This window comes from Aquarana catesbeiana, linkage group LG01, assembly GCF_042186555.1.
Source record: "Aquarana catesbeiana isolate 2022-GZ linkage group LG01, ASM4218655v1, whole genome shotgun sequence".
NCBI classification, from domain to species: Eukaryota; Metazoa; Chordata; class Amphibia; order Anura; family Ranidae; genus Aquarana; species Aquarana catesbeiana.
The window spans coordinates 633,362,549-633,387,423 of NC_133324.1; the positions used below are offsets into that span (position 1 = coordinate 633,362,549).

A 24,875-nucleotide genomic window follows, 5' to 3' on the forward strand; every position below is an offset into this window, starting at 1 on the left:
AACGTATCCAACATGTTAAACTGGCCCATTCATTAAAATCCTGAAACAATGCATATCCTTGTTTCCGAAACACATTATTGCTAGAAAAAAAAACAGCAGCAGTGAAGAAAGCACTTGTGGGTTATTTTCTGCACATACATTTTTTATAGTCTACGCAACTGGGAGTGTTTCCCTTGCCTACATAGTTGGGATGTATGACATGGTCTTTGGCTAGCATGGGCACTAGAGAGTCTGCAAGAAAAATCAGACACGAAATAACAGTTCCAGCAGGTACAAACAGGAAGCAGAGTCTGCATACAGAAAATAAAGATGCCTCTATGAACATATAATTAAAGTGGGAGTAAACGCCCTTGGTTGATTTTGACCTGTATAGATAAGCCCATAATAAGGCTTACCTATATACAGTAAATATCTCCTAAACGTGCACTGTTTAGGAGTTATTTACTTGCGAAGCCGCCGGTGATGGCATACCCATACTAAGTCCTGTGCCGTGAACAGCATAGTGACGTCATCATGGCTCATTTGAGCAAAAGCACTGGAGCCCGCCAACCCAGAAGGAAGACCAGGTGAAGGTGGAAGCCCTGTCAGCAATGAGCACGCCGCTGGCTTTGTTTTAAGGCAAGTTTCACATAATGTGCTAGTACGATGCATACTAGCACAGTATAACTTTCCCTTGCAAGGTTTTTTTTTGTTTTTTGTTTTTTAAACTACTACTTTAAAAGGACTTTACCTAGAAACAAGGCTTCTAAAAACATTAAAGCTGAGCTTCAGGCTCCTTCAGAAAAAATGAAAAAAGTCAGCAGCAACAAATACTGTTGAAAATGCTCCTATAAAACTGCAAAAACGCTAGCAAAAAATGCTAAGAATTAGAGCTGCACAATTAAATCGTCACGAATTGTTATCGCGATCTTGACTAAAGTGTTTCACAATTCTTTCTAAGCAAGGATTTCTCTCTGCTCTTCTGAAGCCACAGCCATCAAAAGAAAGGAAGAGAAAAACTGGACATTCTGCCAAGAATCAAAACATTCTTTATCAGTTGAACTTAAGTATAAGCATTGTAACAATTTGTCAATGGAATAGACTGTGTAAGTGAAAAAAGTTTAAATACTAAACCTTTTTCTGACATTTGTTGGTTTCAAGTTAAAATCTTTTTTTTTTTGCTAGAAAATTACTTAGAACCCCCAAACATTATATATATTTTTTAGTAGACACCCTAGAGAATAAAATGGTGGTTGTTGCAATATTTTATATCACACTGTATTTTCTCAGCGGTCTTTCAAATGCAATTTTTTTGGAAAAAATTACTTTAACCACTTCAATACAGGGCACTTAGACACCTTCCTGCCCAGACCAATTTTCAGCTTTCAGCGCTGTCGCAGCTTGAATGACAATTGCGCGGTCATGCTACACTGTACCCAAACTAAATTTTTATAATTTTGTTCCCACAAATAGAGCTTTCTTTTGGTGGTATTTGATCACCTCTGCGGTTTTTATTTTTTGCTAAAAATTTTGAAAAAAAATAAGTTTTGTTTTTGTTTCTGTTAAAAAAAAAAAATTTGTAAATAAGTACGTTTTCTCTTTCACTGATGGGCACTGATACGGTGGCAATAATGAGGTGGCACCAATGAGTGGGCACTGACGATGGGCACTGATGTGCAATGGTAGGCGGCACTGATGGGTGGCACTGATATGCAGCACTGATGGGCATTGATAGGCAGCACTGATAGGCGACACTGATGGGCACTGATAGGGTGGCACTGATAGGCGGCACATGTAAATATATGTAAAATCATATATTCAGTTCCACATTGAATTTAAAATATTTCTAGCCTACTCCTATTAAGTCTGATAGATATTGAAGGTTTGTAAACTTACTTTGTGAAGAATCCCACACTTTTACTTCCTTGAATTCTGTGACACATAAGTCACTATGCCTTGTAAGTAGGCATTGCTGTGTCACACATTTCACAGAGTCTGCCTTCTGAACTACAGAGGAGGAGTTTCAGGAGGCGGAGTCAGTATAGGAATAAAACCTTGCAGGCAGCAAGGTACCATAGGATATGTAGTCCTTAGAAATTGAAAGTAAACCGCAGAGGAGAAGCTGCAAAGCACACAGGGAATCCAGGAAGGTGTGTAAAGAGATGACCAACAGACAGGCAGCATTCAACATGAAAGGAATTTTTTCAAGCAAGCTTAAATTTGCATGGTCAAATATAACTATTGTTTGTATTTCTATTACAATGCTGATTTTATAAAATTAAAGTGTATGCTGTGATCATAGAACCCTTTTCAAAAACGGAAAAGTTTTTACTCAACTTTCCATACTAAACTTTGTAAAGTAAGTGACATTTGTAAAAACATTTCAGTGCTGTTTTTGTTAAGAGAACCCAAGCCTGACTTCTGTGTATTGTCATTTGTCTTGGCAATGCTGAGACAAGTCTTCAATCATTCTGGTAATGGGATGTGCAAAGCCAATGCTCCTCTTTCCCACAGTGCTGGCTGCACACTTATGGTTCTGTGGCTCAAGTCTTATGAAAATTCAGAGACCGAGAAAAGAGGAAGGTCCGACGATCAGTGTCTGAAATCACCAGACTGATGTTAGTAGAGGTTAATTAAAATGAATTAAAGGCAAGACAAGGTGTGTTTTCCTCACCTAAAGTTTAGTTTATGGTAAAGGCAAGGTTATGGTCTTAGGCTGCTGGGTCTCTGATTACAGATAAACATCTTATGGGTGTATGGTTAGGAGCGCCTAGTACAAGCTTTCATCTCGCTTAAAATGTGTTTAGATTCTTTATTTGTTAGGAACATCAGATGCAGAAAACACCTTTTGGAAGAAGCACCCCCCCCCCCTTTTCTTCAGGGCTAACACACAATGAACAAGATCTGGCTGCAAAAGTGGAAATACACTTTAAGTAATATAAGCAGTATGCAAAATTATATATTTTTTTTTTTTTTGTCTGGCGAAGTGGGGGGGTTTGAGGGGGCAAATAAGCAGGGCTTCCCTTTTGGGTGGAGCTCCACTTTAACTCCAGATCCCTTCTTAAGCACAACATTTGATTTAGCTCTCTGAAGTAAACCAAATAATCACACGTTAACCATCTTGTCATCTCCCATTTGGAAACGTTTCCATACTTCAACTGCTTAACATAACTAAGTTGTTAGCAAATTCTTCCTTTGTGCATTTAGACCCACTGCATTTCTATGTTCACAAAAGGTCTTGCACCTGTTTTATGGGGATAGTTATCCATTATTTATGGAGAACAGTTCATTTTTTAATTACCGCTTTTAAAAATAAAACCCACTTCTAATAATTCAGTAGAAATTTTGTATTTGGTGTGTGTGTGTGTGTGTTGCACCATGCTTACACCTTCAGGTCAGCAATGTGTGTGTTCTTTAATAGCCATTCAAACCTTTTTGTCAACTTGTGTGCATGTTAACAGGCCAAAATCACCAGGGTATGTATACACACACACACTAGTGACGAAGTTGCCTTAAAAACAATCTGCTTCAAGACAGTATTTATGTATAATATAAACTAAAACACAATCCATTGCATTTTTGTAGACAAAAACAATAGGAGTATATATCTGAATGTCATACCGGTAAACATAAGGTCCAATTTCATCTACAACAGGCTTCTCCCCATCCAAGACCTCCAGTGGGTTAGTAACATTAAAAAAGTAGAACTTCATGTAGATGGGAGGAGGAGGATCAGCCCACGCACTATAGGCATCGGTTCCATTTTTCAGTACTGTGGCCTAAAAGAAGAGATTGACATAAAAAAAAAAAAAAAAAATTGTGAATGTAGTACTTTGGATTGGATAAATATAAACACTATTGATGATAGTGCTCTGTCAGCATTTCCTTTGACTGACATATTTTGTTAAAAAAGAATTTAGCTCAAGATCATTTAACTCTTTTACCAAATTTCAAAGAAAACCAGAGGTGTCAGAGGGCAACAGGGAGGAGAGAACAGGGAGCTAAATACTATAGAGCAGGGGTCTCCAAACAAAGGGCCAGTTTACAGTCCTTCAAACTTTAGGGGGGCCGCACTTTGGCCAGTCAGGGTAGAAAATTTCCTGGACAAAACAATGGCCCATGATTGGTATTAAGGGGAGTAATAATGCCTCATCATTGATATCAAAGGGACAAATAGTGCCCCGTCATTGGTGTCAATGGGAGGAATAGTTCCCCATTGTTGATGTCAGTGGGATGAATAGTGCCCCATCATTGGTGTCTTTGGGAGGAATAGTACCCCATCACTGGTGTTGGTGGGAGGAATAGTGCCCAAATGTCGGTCAGTGGCGGGAACTATGCCCCACTGTTGCTGACAGTGGGGCGACTAAATGCCCCAAGGGCCGGATAAAAGCAAGCGAAGGGCCATATCCAAACCCAGGCCACAGTTTGGAGACCACTGCTATACAGCATTTTTTGAGTGATAGCTCTATATTTGCTGGGGCTGCTGATGTCAAATTCAAGATGGTGGCACCTAAACTCCGGCATTTTGAATGCATACCCAAGGCAGGTCAACAGGGGGGGGGTAACATGTAATAGAAGGCAAGTGAAGTTTGTTGCTTAACTGAATAGTGTGAGGATGGGATCTCTTTAGTAAGCAAGACTCTAATGTGACCATTAAAAGCAAGGAGGATTAGGGAATGGATGGAATAAAGGAGTAAATAGAACCTCAAAAGGTTTCCTGGAAATAAAAAGAACACATATTATGAATGTCAGTAAATATACAGATAGAGAAAGAAAGGGAGATTTTTGAGATGTTTGACATTTTATTTGTTCTGTGTATTCTCTTGCAAATTTGTATATACACCAAACAACAGCTATTCCTGTTCAATATCTGCTGAGAAAAATTCAATTACATGAGTGTCATCAGTACATCACTGAGATTTAAGCTAATCAAATTCAAATAAAAACATGACTCACCGAATTCAATTACGAGTAGTATAAAAACTTAATTTCTTCGTTTTGAATAGAGCAGTGGCGTCTCCAGCTTTCAAATTTAGGGGGGGCACATGGGGGGACAGGGACAAAAGTAGGGGGGCAACTATAAAATGCATATATATATATATATATATATATATATATATATATATATATATATATATATATATATATATATATATATATATATATATATATATATATATATATATATATATATATCCTGGGGCCCTTTACTACAACCCCACAACGGGCCCTTTCACATGTTCTGCAGTGAGCTCCCTTCCTACTGTATTGGGGTCCCCCAGGGTGGCAGAAAACAAGAGATATATGTCACCAGCATATCAAGAAAATATAAGGATCCAAAGCAGTGGGAGAACTATCAGGGTTGCAAAGGATGTCTTGCCACTGGGCCCTGGTGTTCTGCCACTGTGGGGTTCCTCAGCCTCCTCTTGCTGTCCTGCCCCTGCTATTGACAGCTCTGGTCTGGCATCTCTTGGAATTTACAGGCTGGTCCTCCTGTCCTAAGGACGGGAGAAATCAGTCTGTTTTTTCAGTAACTGAAAGTCCTGGTGGAGTCCTTCCTGCAACTCGCTCTTCTCCCTGCCAATGAGGATGCAGGTGAAGGAGCAGATCAGGCGGCCATGGTTGTGTGAACGCTCGCATTATGCAGTGTCAGCAAGCAGGGGAGGGGGGAGGAATCACCCGCAGGAGCTGACTGGGGACTCTCTCCCTCTTAGACATTGATTTTTTGTAAAAAAAAAAAAAAATTTTTTTTTTTTTTGGGGGGTGCACATTGTGGGGCACAGCATAATGTTGGGGGGGTCAGGGCCCCCTCTGCCCCCCCCCCCTAGGGTCGCCATTGGAATAGAGTGGGAACCTCTGTTGTGTTTTCCAGGGCTCTCTCAAAGTCATTAAAGCCTGGGGAAACTAAAATTCTTCCTCAGCTGTCCTGGTGATGTTTTCCCAGCCCGGAAAAGATTGAATCTCTACACAGCAGTAAAACTATGCTTTTCCTAACCACTTGTGTCCTAAGCGCCATTTTAAAAACTGCACCTAGTGCTGGTGCTGCCAACTGTCAGTGTCATCTGGGGTCCAGCACCAAGCCCAGGGGATGAAGCAATCAGCTCTTGCTACACAACACTATAGGAATAATAACAGCAGATTATTGAAACACCATGCTTGCACATTATGTTTGCATTGGAAGGGTAATGATGTCATGAGTGACATCACAGAAATTCTTCCTTGTATGGAGGCTGGGACAGAGCTGTACCAGCCTCTCTCTGCAGCAGTAAATCACTGCAATTGCAGTATAGTAGGAGAACACGGCTTTCTTAAAGTAAAGTGCATACTTTTATTTTCAGCATGTGATATCATTTTAAGCAGCAAACTTGGTTGATCATATTTTGTAGTAAATATAGGGGGTGCACAAATTACATATAGGTGGCACTGGGATTACAGGCTGCATGGTTTTATAATTTTCTTTTATTCCCAATAAAAACCATGGATATAAAAAGATTTGTCCAAAATTACAACCAAAATGAAAGCTCTATCTGCCCCCCCAAAAAAGATATTAATGGGTTATGGCAGACTGTAAATGCTATGTTACAATACTTCACCAGATGTCCATCAGAACAACTTCCAGGACCTGCAAAACACCTACTTTAGGAATCCCTACCACGACTCAGGCTGCTTTCACACTGAGGCGGTTTTCAGGCGTTTTAGCACTAGAAATAGCCTCTAACGCCTGAAAACGCCTCCCCATTCATTTCAGTGCGACTTTTCACACTGGGGCGGTGCGTTTGCAGGACATTCTGAAAAGTCCTGCAAGCAGCATCTTTGGGGCAGTTTGGGAGCGGTGTATACACGTGATGCTGTTAAACACGCATTCAGAGGCAGTTGGACGCTTTTTTCAACTGCCCCTGAACCCATTCAATGTTATCCTGTGTGTCCACGTACACAGTCTCGTTTTTTGGCGTTTTTAGGCAGTTGCGTTTAACCTCGTTTTTCCAGAAGCAAAAAAATGGGTTCAGACGCAAAAGTTTTCTACGTTTCAGACGCCAAACACGGTACGGCGTTTGCATTTATAAGTGGTTTTTAAAGGAACCCTATTTTTTGGACCAGAAAACACAGAAAGATGATGGTAAACTGCAGCAGAGAATGACATTTTGCGACCCGAATTTGGGGCCCCATATCTCGGGGCCACTTGGTTCTAGGAACCCCAAATTTGGTGTGCAAACAGTGGAACTAGCACTACAACATATGCAAATTTGGTTCCTAGTGCGAAGTTGCCCCGAGATATGGGGCCCCAAAGTCAGGTCGGAAAATGTCATTCTCTGCTGCAGAAGTGCTTGACATTTTGCGACCCGACTTTGGGGCCCCATATCTCGGGGCCGCTTGGTGCTAGGAATTTGGATATGTTGTAGTGCTAGTTCCACTGTGTTAGCACACCAAATTTGGGGTTCCTAGCATCAAGTGGCCCTGAGATACGGGGCCCCAAAGTTGGGTCGCAAAATGTCATTCTCTGCTCTGCAGACGCTTCTAGACGCAAACGCGGTAAAACGCGGCTAAATGCAGCATGCACACACGGCAAAACGGGCGTTTCTAAATGCCGGTTTCAGCTTTTAAAAACATGTGTTCAGCAGAGTTTGCAGCGGCGTCTCGTGTGCATGAAGCCTTAGTGTACCATTTCCTCACTGTAGCTTTCCTGTCCTTGCTCAACCCTAGGTGGAGTAATCCTTAAGGCCGAGACCTGGTACCAGGACACAGCGAAATCCATCTCCACCATCAGGAAACCAGCTAGTTTTTAATATCAGCGCCTTAGGGGAGCCTGCATAACCTGTTAGGGGCCCCCCCAACGCATACCTCCCAACTGCCCCAGGTTCGCCGGGGATTGTCCCTGGACTTGATGCAAGTCCCGGTGTCCCGGCAAATGAAGGCTGTCCTGAAGTGGAGCCAAGTGCTGGAACAAGTTCCAGCACTTGGCTCCAGTGGCTTGTCCGTGAGCACGCATCAGCATGGACACCAGTAACACCCGCCCTGCGGCTTGTGTGGGGTGTCTGGTGTCCCGCATGCCACAAGCATAGCTGTGTAAATGTGACAGGCAGCCAGTGGTGAGAGATGCCGGCTGCCTCACATACACAGCTCACAGCGGCTGAACCCGCCTCTTCCTCGGCTGAGATGCTTTCCTGCACACAGACAGGAGGGGGAGGCAGGGGTGGACTGGGTGGCAATTGGCCCCCGGCCGCTCTGATAGCCAGAAGAGCCCGAAGGTGGTAATGCAGAGTGGCGCTCTGTGAGTTGACAGCTCACCTTCTTCTCATGTTGGATGCCAGCTGGAAGTATGTGATGAGGGGGACAAAGATGGCAGAGGACAGATAAGGGGGCACTGATGGAGGAGGACAAATGAGGGGGACACTGATGCATACATCCCAACTGTCCCTTGTACCCTGCTCTATTGAGCCCTGTCCTGCTGATCCCTGTACCCTGCTGACCCCTGTACCCTGCCCTATTGACTCCTGTTCTTCGTCCTGCTGACCCTTGTACCCTGCTCTACTGACTGCTGTTCTCCTGACCCCTGTACCCTGACCTACTGACCCCTGTACCCTGCCCTACTGACCCCTGTCCTGCTTACACCCCATCTTCCATCCTGCTGACTCTTTTACACTGCCCTATTGACCCCCTATCCTCTGTCCTGCTGATATCTGTCCTCTGCCCTTTGTGACCCCTCTTCTCTGCCCTGCAGACCCTTCTCTGCCATGCCGATTCCTGTCCTCCACTCTGCTGACCCCTGTCTTCTGCCCTAATAACCCCCTGCTCTCCACCCAGCTGACCCCTGTCAGTTTTGTTTAACCACACTCCTTAAGCCCCTCCCACTGTTAAGAGTTTGGCCACACCCACATTTTGCCACGCCGCGCTACACACGCCGCTAATCTCTCCCTTCCTCAAGTGTCTCTCATTCTCAAGTTCAAAAGTTGGGAGGTATGCTTAATGTACTAAAAAAGGTATATTGTGTGAAACCAAGACCTCACAAAAAAAAAAAAAAAAACCACACCACGTGAACTCAAGAGGGATTTGGGCTAGGTTCACACCTTTGAATGCATTCTGTATTTGAAATGAAAGTCAAATAAAGTAGAGGTTGTATGGGGCAGGGCTTTTTGTCATGTGCTAAAATGCACATTACATACGGTTTTCTTATTTTATTGAAAGAACATAGTGTACAAGGCAAGGCAATTAGGAGGGAAGAGTCCCAGGGCGGCCGAGGCACTCGTGGACATCGCTGGATAGAGATGGGGCTCAGGCAAGTATTAGGGGGGCTACTACACACAGAAGACTTTTTATCTTCATGCAAAAAAAGCATTAGTATAAAAAATAAAAAAAACCTTCTGACTTTACAATCACTTTAACCTCTTTCAGTTTCCTAGTGTTTGTGTGTGTCCACTAGGGAAGATTGCTTCTCGCTACCCTTTGTATCACTGGGACAAGATTTAAGGGGCGATCTTTTCAAGGGGAACCCAGACAGAAATAAAAGCAAAGTAGGGAAGAATAAGAACTTCTTTAAATTGTTCTAAATTAAATTATAACATTAATAGATGTCAACAAGAAAAGATAGGAGTTGAAATCCACTAGCACAAGAACCACAAGTTCTAACCTTTCCCCACTCTGTTAACAAAGTGAAAGTAATTAAGACCCTGTCCAATTGCTATGGATTTTATCTACACCCAACAAACTGCATCAACCATCTATAACAGGGGTGTCAAACTAAATTTCACTGCGGACCGCATCAGCATTATGGTTGCCCTCAAAGGGCCTAGATAGATAGATAGCCAGCCAAGGCTTTTTTTCCACTCAAAGAATAGGTGCAGGAACTCAACATCCTTCCCCCCGCCAAACTGCATTGAACAGTGGGTGTTAACTAACAGTGGGAGGATCTTAAAGGGGCAATAAATACCACGAGTGTGATATGTACAGAGTGCAGGGCTCAGGGATGCGCTAGTTACAGAGTGCAGGGCTCAGGGATGCGCTAGATACAGAGTGCAGGGCTCAGGGATGCGCTAGATACAGAGTGCAGGGCTCAGGGATGCGCTAGATACAGAGTGCAGGGTTCAGGGGTGTGTTATGCACAGTGTGCAGGGTTCAGCTCTCTTTCACAGGCTGTTCACATCTCACTTCCACCCATCCTCAGCTCTGAGCTCTGCACCACTTTCCCCCAACCCCCACCTCTACACACATCTCCCTCCACAGCCATCATCCCCCCCGCCGAAAAGCTTCTTCACATCTCACCTACCTGTCCCTAGTACCTCTGTGTACCACAGTGTAGGCAGCTCCACCTCTCTCTCACTTGCAGGGAGATCACTGTACCTGGGCACCGATGGGTGATCACAGTGCAGCTTACTACGCGATGCCCAATCCCACACAGCATCTGCATCTCCCTTATCCCTGCCGTGAGTGCAGGCAGAGATCTGTGAGAGCCACAGAAAAGAAAGCTGTCCTTGTAAACACAGAAGTCTTCTGTGTTTTCAAGTGACAATGGTGAGTGGGAAGCGAAGGGCGAGAGCCAGAGGTGACGGAACAGAATCCTGACACGTTCTGGCTGAAAAAATAAGCCCTGAGTGCGAGGGCCACATAAAGAGGTCTGGGAGGGCCAGATTCAGCCTGCGGGCCTTTTGTATGACACATGTGATCTATAACATCTTGTTAAACGGCATTGTTGCCAAAAGCAAAACGTTAACATGTTGGATAGATTGTAGAAAGATTAGAACCCCTGTTATGTTTTTATTGCTGTTTCTAATTCACCCTCTCTATTTGTCCTGTTTACTACCATCACTTGAGAGAGAAATAAAGTTACAAATTTTGGGTTGTCACCAGAACAGAAATAAAAAGGTGAAATCTGGCAAATGGGGAAACTAGCACTGGTGACAACTAGAGATTTCTTAGGAAAAGAAGAGGGAAGAAAAAAAAAAAAAAAAAAAAAAAAAAAAAAAAAAAAGGGAAAAACCCCTTCCCAATGGACTTAGATGGCAAAAAAACCTGGCAGGGGATGAAAACCTCCCCTGCTTTATCCAAAATGAAAAAAAAAAAAAAAAAAAAAAAAAAGGGTTTTGAATTTGGCTACCTCAAGCTGGCAATATGCTGCTCAGAATTTGGCCGATTCCTACTGGTTTGGCCAAAATTCAAGCAGTGCAGAGCCCTGTCGGCACTGCTCTATTGGACAAAAGTCAGTTGCTCAATTGACTTGTTGAAGGAACCTGTTGGAAAAGTATTTCCTAAAGAGTAGCTGCATCCAATCAGAAGCAGGCACTGTTTGGCTATGCCAACAGCTGGCGGCACCTGCAGGCTGAATAAAAGAAACACCTAACTTTCCACACTCTAAGGCAGTGATGGCGAACCTATGGCATGCAGAGCCCTCTCTGTGGGCACACAGCTTACATAGCCGGGGGGGGGGGACAGGCAGTTACTTGCAGGCACGGAGGCGCAGATTCCTGATCCCTGTATTCTGAGCACAACGCATACCTGATCCCTATATTCTGAGCACAACGCATTCCAGGTTTGGTGTGTTGAACGACACGTTTTGCCTGTGTCTAAGGGCGGGTTGCAACTCAGACAAAACCTGTCCTGCAACAGCTAGGCACAATCTGACAACTACAGTGTCCCTCCGCTCTTTGCATTGCTTTCAATTGTGCCCGTGAAATGATTGTGCCCGTGAACCCTGTATTCTGAGCACAACGCATTCCCGAACCCTGTATTCTGAGCACAACGCATTCCCGAACCCTGTATTCTGAGCACAACGCATTCCCGCACCCTGTATTCTGAGCACAACGCATTCCCGAACCCTGTATTCTGAGCACAACGCATTCCCGAACCCTGTATTCTGAGCACAACGCATTCCCGAACCCTGTATTCTGAGCACAACGCATTCCCGAACCCTGTATTCTGGGCACAACGCATTCCTGATCCCTGTATTCTGAGCACAACGCATTCCAGGTTTGGTGTGTTGAACGGCAGGTTTTGCCTGTGTCTAAGGGCGGGTTGCAACACAGACAAAACCCGCCCTGCAGCAGCTAGGCACAATCTGACAACTACGGTGTCCCTCCGCTTTCTGCATTGCTTTCAATTGGGCCCGTGAAATGGTATCTCCCGTCGAAAAAGGTCTCCTACAATGTGCGCATGTGCTATGGTGACGTCAAGCCAGCTGATCGGGAAATCAGCTGGAGTGCCCTTCTGTTATGCGCATGCGTGGATACCTTTTGACGGAGGGCACAAATTGATAGAACACTGGCCGCATCAGTGCGACCGATGTGTGTAAATCCCACCCTGCATGCACCAAGAGCAGCCCAGTGGGAAGGGCTTACACGGAGTGTCTGCTGCTGCAAGTAGTGCCGCGATGCCTCTGGAAACCGAGTTTGAGAAGAGTGACTCCTCCCTTCCTGGACTTTGAGAGCCAAAAGAGCGGCTGCCTGTGCAGGGGCTCAGGCTCTGAAGCATGTGGAGGACTGTGTACATACACAGGTAGGACAGTGCTATGGGAGGGAAGCCAGAGGTCACTGCTATAGAGGAAAGAGGCCCCCCCGAGGACACTAGTGTGTGTGAAGGGGGCAGAGGACACTGCTTTGGGAAGGGCCACCCCCACAGCAGTGTCCTCAACTGGCCTCCATATCACCCTCCCTGAACCCTGTATTCTGAGCACAAGGCATTCCTGAAACCCTGTATTCTGAGCACAAGGCATTCCTGAACCCTGTATTCTGAGCACAACGCATTCCTGATCCCTGTATTCTGAGCACAACGCATTCCTGATCCCTGTATTCTGAGCACAACGCATTCCTGATCCCTGTATTCTGAGCACAACGCATTCCTGAACCCTGTATTCTGAGCACAATGCATTCCTGAACCCTGTATTCTGAGCACAACGCATTCCTGAACCCGGTATTCTGAGCACAATGCATTCCTGAACCCGGTATTCTGAGCATAATGCATTCCTGAACCCGGTATTCTGAGCATAATGCATTCCTTTGAAAAAGCACAATAGGTTTTTTCTGGGCAGAATCGTACGTTTTTGGTCCTTTAGGGCTCATACAGAGGGATAATCAGTCCCTTCCTCTATACAGAGCTGCTGGTAGGTTTAATTCCATGTTGGCACTTTGAAATAAATAAGTTGGTTTTGTGTCCCCCAAGACAAGTCACAGCTCCCTGTGTCCATTTGGACATGGAGCCTTGGCCTGGCCCCACCCCCTCTCTCTCCTGATTGGCTGACTTTGACAGCAGCGGGAGCCAATGGTGCAGCTGCTGTGCCTCAGCCAATCAGGAGGGAGAGTCTTGAACGGCCAAGACACTCGTGGATATCGCTGGACAAAGATGAGGCTCAGGTAAGTATTAGGGGGGCTGCTAAGATTAAAAAAAAAAAAAAAAAAAACCTTCTGACTTTACAACCCCTTTAACCACTTCAGCCCCGCAGGGATTTGCCCTCCACAGCCTTTTCAGTGTCATTCAGCCTCGCTGTTTGCCCCCGCCTGGTGGTCTTTTGGGGAACTTTGGTCAACCTGGCGGCTGTGGCCGACGGATTTCCGGGGCCAGCTCTCTGCCTCAACCCCGGGGGAGACTTTGCAGACCCGGACCAATGCTGCATTCCAGTATATTGGTCGCTATCGACCAATGCACTTTTTGTGAGTATCATGGAAACTCAGATTCCCTTAGTACCCCTTTTCTACATATCTGCCCGTATACTAATAGATGTTTCATTGTTTTAATGCAGCCAAATTGCATGGGACTCCTGATGATTGGTTATAAGCCAAGAAACGCGTTGAATTAATAACTATGGATGCACATATCAACCTACTGTACAATGTATTCCCTTTTGCAACTGTACAAATTATGTTTGAATTATGCTTGTTAACACACTGTTTATATATGCTCAATTGTGCCTTACGATGTTTCCATTTATGATTGTACTAGTTTTACGATCTATGCTATTAAACCGTTTTACCATCATTATCTTGCAAATCCTTTGTAGATACAACTATGTATAGGACGTACCTTAGATACTACATCCCAGCACAAACCACTGAGCTTACACACTCACCAACATGCCTCATGCAAAGTCCCGCTTCTATCCTTTTATTTATTCTGTACTAATTGGGATGGCAGGCATGTTGGTGCATCCTTGTAAAATTGTGGGGACAGGTCATAATCCCATTTTTAGTTGCCCCCTTAATGACCAGGCCATTTTTTTGCGATACAGCACTGCGTCGCTTTAACTGACAATTGCGTGGTTGTGTGATGCTGTATCCGAATAAAATTGATGGCCTTTTTTTTTTTCTACAAATAGACCTTTCTTTTGGTGGAATTTGATCACCTCTGCGGTTTTTAATTTTTGCGCTTTAAAAAAAAAAAAAAAAAAAAAAAAAAAAAAAAAAAAGAAGAATTTTTTTTTAATATATATATATATATATATATATATATATATATATATATATATATATATATATATATATATATATATATATATATATATATATATATATATATATATATATATATATATATATATATATATATATTTTTTTTTGGATATGTATTATAGCAGAAAGTAAAAAAAAAAAAAAGTATTCATCTACACATTTAAAAAAATAAACCAATCACAATAAGATTATATGGACTGGTTTGTGTAAAAGTTATAGTGTCTACAAAATAGGGGATATATTTCTGGACTTTTATTTGTTTTTTACTGGTAATGGCAGCGGTCTGCAACATTGCAGTGGACAAATCTGACTCCAAGTGACACTTTTTGGGGACCAGTGACAATATTACAGTGATCAGTGCTAAAAAAAAAAAAAAAAAAAAAAAATGCACTGGTCAATGTATAAATGACACTGACAGGGAAGGGGTTAACACTAGGGGACGATCAAAGGATTAACTGTGTACCCCAGCTGTGTTCTAACCGTGTCAACACAGATTGTTGTTCCTGATCACGCAGTATATGTGCGGTGGGGGGGGGGTCTTTAAGAGGTTAAATAAACCAAATGCAGGCAGCTAGTGTGAATGAGGCTTAAAGCTGTTCATAGACATCAGAGAATGGGTGGATGCGCATGCAAAAGCAGGCCCTGTTCACACCTGAGTATTTTTCAGCTTGTAAAATGCTCAGCTCTGAAGCTTCAAAATGCCCAACAAGCCAAATCCCATTCATTTCAATGGCCCCTGTTCAAATATGAGCATTCTGTCGCCTGAAGCAAAATGCCTGAAGCTCGAAAAAGTACATGGCAGATTACAAGCGGTTTTGGCCCCATAGACTTCAATAGAAACGCCTGACTTGAGCAGAAAAACGCTAATAAAAAAATGCTCAAATAGCAGCTCCCCCCCCCCCCCTAATTTCGTCTCCCTCTAGTGCTTTCTAGGGCTAAACAAAAACGTCTGAAGCTGTAAAACGCTTGTAATATGCTTCAAAAAAGCTTTAATAAAAGACGCCAGTAAATCAATACACTCAGGTGTGAATGTAGCCGCAGAAGAAAGTGAAAGCGATTAGGCAATGTTTTTCTATTTTGTGATCATTTAGTATTACCATGCATTTCCAATGGTCATAGGATTGTTGCCCAATCTTGCCAAGTGAGACCAGATCGGGAGCCTATTATCTATGGGCACCTTTAAGCTGGCAATCTAATTGTACAAGCTAAAAAAAGGCTTATCAAACCTATGTAATATGAAGGCCTACCTAAATAATTAAAGTGCAACGTCACCCAAAAGAGAAAGTTCTGCTTGTTTGCATACCCCCCCCCCCCTCCACTGCCACTTTTGTGGGGGGTTAGGGTTTTGACAGGTACCCACTTTCAGTCAGATGTGACACATCGATCTGAGCCGGAAGTTTGTCCGGTCCCGTCCCCCCCCCCCCCCTCCTTCCCCCGCAGCCTCCTGGGATACATCACAAGTCCCAGAAGACTGCAGGACCATTCACAAAGCGCAGCGTGGCTTGAGCATGCACAGTAGGCTGACTGTCAAGCTGCAAAGCTTCACTGCTGGCTTTCCTTACTTAAGTTGCTGATTGAAGAATCGGCTCGAGGGAAGACAATGCTGGATCCCTGGACAGGTAAGTGCCCTATACATTTAAAGTCAGCAGCTACAGTATTTGTAGCTGCTGGCTTGATTTTTTTTTTTTTTGGGGGAGGAGACTGGAGCTCCTCTTTAAGTTTCTTTCCAAATCAGACAGGCCCCTATACTATATAGTTGCCTGTAAACCTAAAAGGTCATAATGTATGTTACAATCTGCTGTATGGTGGCCACACACGCTTTGGTTTTATTATCTGATCGATGTGTGATCCAATCAAAGTGATTGAATGAGAAACTGAGCGAGTAGCCATAATTTCCCTTATGATTGATTTAGACTGCATTTGATCAAAACTGAGTCGATCGGGCAGGGTGGAAAATGATTGTTTTGCAGTGATCAGCAAAACCAAAATACACCATTCCTGTATACAATCATATTTCAACTGATCAGGTTATAAATTTGTATGGTGGAAACAGAGATGTGATTGATAAAATTATGATCGTAAATTACAATTGTATCTTAATTATCAATCAAAATCCACTTCCCCAAGTGTGACATATTGATCAAATGGGTTTTTGACTATAGATCAGTGTTTCTCAACTCCAGTCCTCAAGGCGCCCCAACAGGTCATGTTTTCAGGATTCCTTTCAGATGAAACGGCTGTGGTAATTATTATGGCAGGGAAACTGATCAAATCACCTGTGCAAGATAATGGACAGCCTGAAAACATGACCTGTTGGGGTGCCTTGGAGGACTGGGAATTGAGAAACACTGCTATAGATCGTTTATTGTTATTTGAATAGATTGATCAGACAAGAAATTGATCAAAACTATGGAAAAATGGGGATTTCTCGGATGTTTCCAATCAGGCAGACCCTTGTGCTACATAGCGATTTCTAGATCTACACTGTACGTATAGTTGCCACCTCATCCCTTTAAACCCGAACACATATTAATTACACAGGTTCTGTGGCTGATTAAGGTGGTAATTAAACTCACTTGGTGCCTTATCTCTTATCTCAGAACCTGTGTAATTCAAAGGTGTTCAGGTTTAAAGGGATGAGGTGGCAACTCTAATTGTACATTTAGATTGTAACGTGTGTGGTAAACTTTAAGGATATTGTGCAAACATTGTAATGTCTCTGGTCATCTTTACACAAACACACAATAGAACAAAGCACTCACCTTCTTGACCTCGGTTTCTACCATATCCATGAAGGTGTGGGCCACCAGTAGCACAATGCTGACGAGGAGCAGAAATAAAGACAGGGTGCCACATGTATATATCGGCCACTTCACCATGTTCCCCGATGACACTAGACTGCCAGATAACCAGGAATAACCGGTCACATACGAGACAACAGCCTGTGGAAGGGAGATTCCTTCTTGTCAATCCTGACTGTTTCCTGAGAACAACAATAATCTGTGACAACCTGATGTGTACTGGTGCTTCTTATATGCAGTATATATATCTAAATCTTGGACTAGGGGCTCTAATCAGATTGCAGTCACTAGGATTACAAGCACTTCTGCACGGCTTGGTGTGGACAAGTGTTTACAAGCTGGGGGTTGGAAGCTCTTGGCTACGCCTATACATTACCAGTTCCCTGCCCCCACCTCAGTTTCATTTCCTTAGTGCTTCTCTCCTTTCTCAAATTGCTTTCATTTTGTTCTCACTCTCCCTGGCTGTCTCATCGCCCTCCCATCTCCACCATAGACATGTCGCAGGACAATGACGACATTATATACGAGTGCTGGAAACAGTACTCCAATGTGCAGCTCACATCTGTTTAGGCTGGATTCACACCACATGCAATGCTTTAAGGCCTCATTCACACGTCTGCAGGTTGCAGTTTGCATATTGCAGGTGTGTTTTGCGTTTTTCAATACACATCTTTAGGCTCGATTCACACTAATGTGTTTTTTGATGCATTTTGGAGAAATGCAGAGAATTTTTTTTAACATGGGTTACTATGGAACATCAATGCATTTTTGTGCCTCTGCGTTTTTGGAAAGGGTCGGGGACTTTTTCATCCTGCTAAATGCAGCGTTTTGCATGTAATAGGCTTTAATGGACCCGCATCCAAAATGCAAGTACTGTGATTATACCACAATTGTGCCACAATTTGCGATTTTTTTTTTTTTTTTTTACATTCACTGTATATAGCTGGTTGCTAAGGAGTAGGTCGGGAAGCCTCCACGTCTTTAGCAGTGGATGAGTCATCAGCTGTCAGCAGGCTTCCCCACTGACAGCTGAATGTAAAAAAAATAAAATTGCCTGCTACAAAAATTCACGAAAATTCAGTCCATATCAGGCCCTTCAATCTGGTATGGATTTGGAGAGGCCACCCCCATTCCAAATTTTTTTTTAAAAAGGCGTGGGGTCCCCCCCAAACTTCCGATGCTACCGAGCATGCAGCCCGGAAGGTCAGGAAAGGTAGGGGGCGAGTGAGCGAGCGCCCCCCCCCCCCTGAACCATACCAGACCGCATGCCCCCAAACTTCCGATGCTACCGAGCATGCAGCCCGGAAGATCAGGAAAGGTAGGGGGCGAGCGAGCGCCCCCCCCTCCTGAACCATACCAGACCGCATGCCCTCAACATGGGGGGGTGGGTGCATATTGATGGGGACAAGGGCCTCTTCCCGACAACCCTGGCCAGTGGTTGTAGGTGTCTGCGAGCGGGGGGCTTAGAAGACGGCTCGGAGAGAAGACAGAGCTATTTTTTTAATAAAGGACTTGTCATAAAACCGGCCAGGTTTTTTACATTCCACTGCATTTAAAGGGGGCTTCCAGATTATAATAACTCCTCTGCCCGCAGACCCCGACAACCACCGGCCAGGGTTGTCAGGAAGAGGCCCTTGTCCCAATCAACATGGGGGCAAGGTTGAGGGCATGCGGTCTGGTATGGTTCAGGGGTGGGTTGCTCGCTTGTCCCCTCTTTTTCCTGACCTGCCAGGCTGCATGCTCGGATAAGGGTCTGGTATGGATTTTGGGGGGACCCTACGCCATTTTTTAAAATATTTTGGCGTGGGGGTGTCCCCTCTAAATCCATACCAGACTTAAGGGCCTGGTATGGAGTGGGGGGGGGGAAACCCACGCCGTTTTTTTCATGAATTTATTTAGTCAAAATTTTTTTTTTACATTCGGCTGTCAGTGGGGAAGCCCACTGACAGCTGATGACTCATCATCAGGCGGCCAGCTTCCAGACCTCTTCCTTAGCAACCAGCTATATACAGTGAATGAAAAGAAAAAAAAAAGACACACATCGCTGTAAAACCGCGGTTACAAAAACGCAGACAGCACAGCAAAAAGCACTGCAGAAACACTCAGAAGCAACAGGCATAGATGTGAATCGAGCTTTAAACCATTGAACTCTATGGAACCAAAAACTGAAAAAAAACCCTGCCCCTTTCCATAAAATGCACAGATGTGAACTACATCCATAGGAAACCATGTTAAATGAACTGTAGTGTGTTTCTGCAAAACTGAAAATGCACTAAAAAAATGCATATGAGTGAATCAGGCCTTAGTACTCGTTGCTACACACTAAAGCCTCGTACACACAATTGGATTTTCCAGCGAGAATTGTGTGATGACAGGCTGTTGGCGAAAAATCCAACCGTCTGTATGCTCCATCGGACAACTGTTGTCGGATTTTCCGCGGACAAATGTCTGTTGTCGGATTTTTCAAGCGTGTGTACATAAGTCCGTCAGACAAAAGTCCAAAGTACAAACACGCATGCTCAGAAGCAAGGACGAGCTGGAAGCGGTCGGTCTTGTAAACTAGCGTTCGTAATGGAGAATTAACATTTGTGACGTGGCAAATTATGAAATCTCGAAATGCAGCGCACATTCTCTTCTTCTTTAATGGGATAATAATGAAGCTGCTTTGCTGGTGATACTGATGGAGTTATGGCAAACAAATTTTCAAAGGCTTTTTTTTTCTAGTGATATCAAGAATAATATTATGCTTGTTAATTTTATTTTTTGGTGCAAGTTACCACAACACCATTATCCCGTAGTTTTTAAGATCAAAGATACAACTATGTTGGTGTCCCTTGTCAATTTTACATTGTATTTTTTAAAATGTAACTGCCTACTCCCAAACTGTCATTTGAAGTAAAACACATAGCCAAGTGTTATTCTCCACAATTTTTTTTATTGTGCATTAAAAAAAGAAAACAAATACAATTAGACATGCTATCTGCCAATAGAACTTAACCAAAAAGTGCATTCTATGCATCCAAAATATAGAAAATATACCAAATCAAATCATTATTATTTAACCAAAAAATAAAATAAAAGCCTCATGCATGTGTCCTGCTTCTTAATATAGGGGGTCAACAATGCCAAGAGTTAGTCCGTCATCCGGAGATAATTCCGAAAATCATCTGGACTATTCTCCTGGAGCTCCCGCAGCAAAGACATATGACATAATTGGTCACGATTAATAAAGCAACCAATTTTTGGTCCAAGAAATCCTCCTCCTCCTGTTCCTGGACTGGACTTGGGTCAAAGCAATAACTCCAAGGCCACTAATAAATAATGCGTTATCTCCTCCGGTTCCACAACATGGCTGATTGATGAAAGGCCGTTCAGAAACTAACTGAAAAGCACAAAACGAAAAGCACAAAATTAAAAGCACAAATCAACACTCACCAAACTTCTACTAACACGAAATTATTAGAAGAAGCCCAAAGGGTGGTACTAAAGAGCGGAAAAACCACGTAGTACGTCACTACGTTCGTGTTTGTGTGCAAGACAAGTTCCTGGCCAACGCCCTTCGGACAAAAGTCAGAGGTTTTGTCTGCGGAAAATTTGATCGTGTGTACAAGGCTTTAGGGCTCGTTCAGACCATACGTGCATGAAAACTGTTGGGAAAACCGCACAGATTTCACTTGCAGAGACATGAGTTTACGTCAATTTCACATAAGTTCTCATGCACGTTTCAGTGAGTTTTTATGCACACTGGCATCAGTTTTCATGCGTGTCAGTTATGTGCCATGTTCACACCAATGTTGATGTCATGTCAGGTTTTTTTTCGCATAGAAAGCTGCATACGCGTTGTATATTCCTACGCAGAAAAAATCAGCACGTGATACCAGTGTTGTGCTGTGAACAGGGCACATAAGTACAATTGTTTTCTTTTGTGCCCTTGCAGAACTCTGGCAGAAAACTGACTTCTCTGGGCCATTGTGTGAACAAGACCTAGGGCCTTAACATAAAATTCACATAAACGTGCATTAAAATGCATGTAAATTATGGGGAAAAAATATGTGCATTGCCTTCCATTGGTGTGCGTTGACACACGCTTTTATGTGTGTTAAATTGCTAAGTAACAAAATAATAAGAAGCTTTTTTTTTCCCAAATACAGTAAGTCCTTTACTTACGAACGAGTTGCAACGTACGTAAGACCTACTTGTTCATAAGTCCAACAAAGATCAGCGCTTGCAGGCAAAGGCTGCGAGCCCTGATCAGTGTGTTCTGGTGGGGGAAGTCCCCCTGTCAGAACACAATAGCACGGGGGGGATCACTGCACCAACATTATATAAAACAGTGTAGCGCTGGACTGATAAGAATACGCATATAATAGTATATGCGAGAGAGCCAAGACCCATATATGTGTAAGTAAATGTAAAAGAAACCATATACCACTTAATCTGCAACAATTCAGTGTCTATATGCGTGTATTGTAACACTAAAAAATGAATCTAGTGTGCCTACATATATCTAAAAACAAAAATTGATATAAAAATACAAAAATAGTGAACTTAAAATAAGTAATGTGAGCCAAATGTGACAGCAAAAATTTAAATTACATCGACATGTGATAAGGAACTCTGTTCACTTATATATTATTAGTTGATCCTTTATGCTTAGTGATCACAATGAAAGTGAAAAATTAAAATAAAAGTCCCAATAAGTAATGAGCAAAAGTCCCAAAACGTGATGACACTCCAACACAAGTTCCGGTTCAATATTCCACCGCAGCTGTTGCCCACCACCAAGAGATTAAAGTTGGAGGCTTACCGGACAGCCTGCGACCACCCTTATTCAGGGGGGTCAAAACAGGCTCTGTAGGGATGTATGAATCCAGATGGTATCATCGCCCATGATTTTCAGATGTTCTCCAGGTGTTCCTATGGCAAGCCAAGGGGGGCTTCCAAACAGGGTGTAGCAAGGATTTATCCACCGAATGCAATAGAGATTGAACCAAAAATGCCTATGAAGTGCTCAAAAACTCATGTGTGGATCTATTTGATTCTTCCTCATCCAGGTCTAGCTTTCCGCATGCATGTGTGACGTCACAGATGATACTGGGTTATACGCTTATCTGTCAATGGATGAGGTCTGCTCACTGCATACACTCCGTCAGATGATCCTGGGTTATACACTTGGCGTTCATATGTACGGGACTGTAGATTAGTATTGTCTTCATGTGCATTTATATGCATTTAGTTGTGTTAAAATACATACATGCATACTTGCCAACAGTCCTGATTTTCCCAGAACAATCCCAAAAATTGGACCCTTGTCCCGATTTGAGCGTGTCCCGATCAAAATCCCGATTTTTTTTTTTTTTGCTTTTGTCCCGGGACTTTTTTTGGCACCGGCCGCTGCAGCTTCTGGCTATGAAAACATGGCCACGAGATCTCCTTCCGGCTAGCAGGTCTCTTTCCCCGTGTGTTCAGTGGAGAGGGGAGGGGCAGTCGCGCCGGAATGTCACTTACGTTCCATATTCTGATGGGTAGCGTCTCTCTGACAGGACACCGGCTTCTCTCTTCAGTGTACAAGTAGACAATTCACTTGTACACTGAAGCCGGTTAGCTGCACTGATCAGAGGCCCCTCCCCTCTGTCTCCACTAACCACATGGGGAAGGAGACCTGCCAATAGAAATGGAGCTGTCACCGACCTCCCACCCCGCAGCCTGCTGCCGTTCTGTGACATGTTGTGGGAAAAGCCACGGGGCGGGGGGTTGGCATTATCCGACGAGAGGCAGAGCCAAATAACTCTGCTGGGGACACCTGATGTAAGGAGGGACCCTGCTGGGGACACCTGATGTAAGGAGGGACCCTGCTGGGGACACCTGATGTAAGGAGGGACTCTACTGAGGACACCTGACATAAGGAGGGACTCTACTGGGGACACCTGATGTAAGGATGGACTCTATTGGGGACATTTGATGTAAGGAGGGACTCTACTGGGGACACCTAATGTAAGGAGGGACTCTGCTGGGGACACCTGATGTGAGGAGGGAATCTACTGGGGGCACCTAATGTAAGGAGGGACTCTTCCCCGCTACGTCACGCCTACAAACGAACGCCCCGCCCCTTAATTATAATAGGACTCTGCCTACATACAAAAAAAATGTCCTTATAAATATTTTGATAATGTTGGCAACTATGTACATGTAGCACTTTAACCACTTGCCGGCCAGCTCAAGGCGATATACGTCGATAAAGTGGCACAGGTGCGCAAAATGACGTACCCGTGGCTCACGATCATGGCACGGAGAGGCGCGGGGAGATGCCTATGTAAACAAGGCATTTCCCTGTTCTGCCTAGCAACATGACAGGGATCTACTGTTCCCAGTGATCGGGAGCAGTGATCTCTGACATATTCTAGTGAGCCCATCCCGCCTATAGTTAGAACACGCTGAGGGAACACAACCCCTTGATCGCCCCCTAGTGTTTAACCCCTTCCCTGCAAGTGACATTTACACAGTAATCAGTGCACTTCGCCATGTTCCCCGATGACACTAGACTGCCAGATAATGAGGAATAACCAGTCACATACAAGACAACAGCCTGTGGAAGGGAGATTCCTTCTTGTCAATCCTGTTTCCTGAGAACAACAATAATCTGTGACAACCTGATGTGTACTGGTGCTTCTTATATGCAGTATACAGTATATGTCTAAATCTTGGACTAGGGGCTCTAATCAGATTGCAGTCTCTAGGATTACAAGCACTTCTGCACAGCTTGGTGTGGACAAGTGTTTGCAAGCTGGGGGTTGGAAGCTCTTGGCTACGCCTATACATTACCAGTTCCCTGCCCTTCACCTCAGTTTCGTTTCTTTAGTGCTTCTCTCCTTTCTCAAATTGCTTTCATTTTGTTCTCTGCCTGGCTGTCTCATCGCCCTTCCATCTCCACCATAGACATGTCGCAGGACAATGGCGACGTTATATACGAGTGCTGGAAACAGTACCCCAATGTGCAGCTCACATCTGTTAAGGCTGGATTCACACCACATGCAATGCTTTAAAACCTCATTCACACTTTGCATATTGCAGGTGTATTTTGCATTTTTCACTACACATCTTTAGGCTCGATTCACACTAATGTGTTTTTTGATGTATTTTGGAGAAATGCAGGGAATTTTTTTGAACATGGGTTCCTATGGAACACGTTCACATCAATGCATTTTTGTGCCTCTGCGTTTTTGGAAAGGGTCGGGGACTTTTTCATCCTGCTAAATGCAGCGTTTTGCATGTAATAGGCTTCAATGGACCCGCATCCAAAACGCAAGTACTGTGATTATACCACAATTTTGCCACGTTTTGTGATTTTTTTTTTTTTCTTACATTCACTGTAAATAGCTGGTTGCTAAGGAGTGGGTCGGGAAGCCTCCACGTCTTTAGTAAGGATGAGCTCCGGTGTGTTCGCAAGTCGCATGTGCTGAGCCCACCAGGAAGTCGGCACTGCACAGCGCTAATCACAAGCAGTGAGACATTGTCCTGATGTGCGGCTGCAGAGATCGGGAAATGTCTCACTGCCTGTGATTAGTGCTGTGCAGTGCCGACTTCCTGGCGGGCTCGGCACGTGCTGCTTGCGAACACATCTGAGCTCATCCTTAGTCTTTAGCAGTGGATGAGTCATCATGAATGT

General features: G+C 43.8%; 1 protein-coding gene across 1 annotated transcript in view; it reads right to left on the reverse strand.

Moving 5' to 3' along the window:
- The window catches only part of SCARB2 (scavenger receptor class B member 2), a 118,612-nt gene extending 100,883 nt beyond the window's left edge, over positions 1-17,729 (reverse strand). Inside the window, exons 1-3 of the mRNA XM_073601038.1 lie at positions 17,603-17,729; positions 17,171-17,350; positions 3,601-3,758 (exon numbers count right to left, since the gene is read on the reverse strand). Of these exons, the coding sequence (XP_073457139.1) occupies positions 3,601-3,758; positions 17,171-17,287 (275 nt within the window). The 5' untranslated portion in view covers positions 17,288-17,350; positions 17,603-17,729. The remainder of the gene's footprint in view (positions 1-3,600; positions 3,759-17,170; positions 17,351-17,602) is intronic.
- Positions 17,730-24,875: the final 7,146 nt, after the last annotated feature.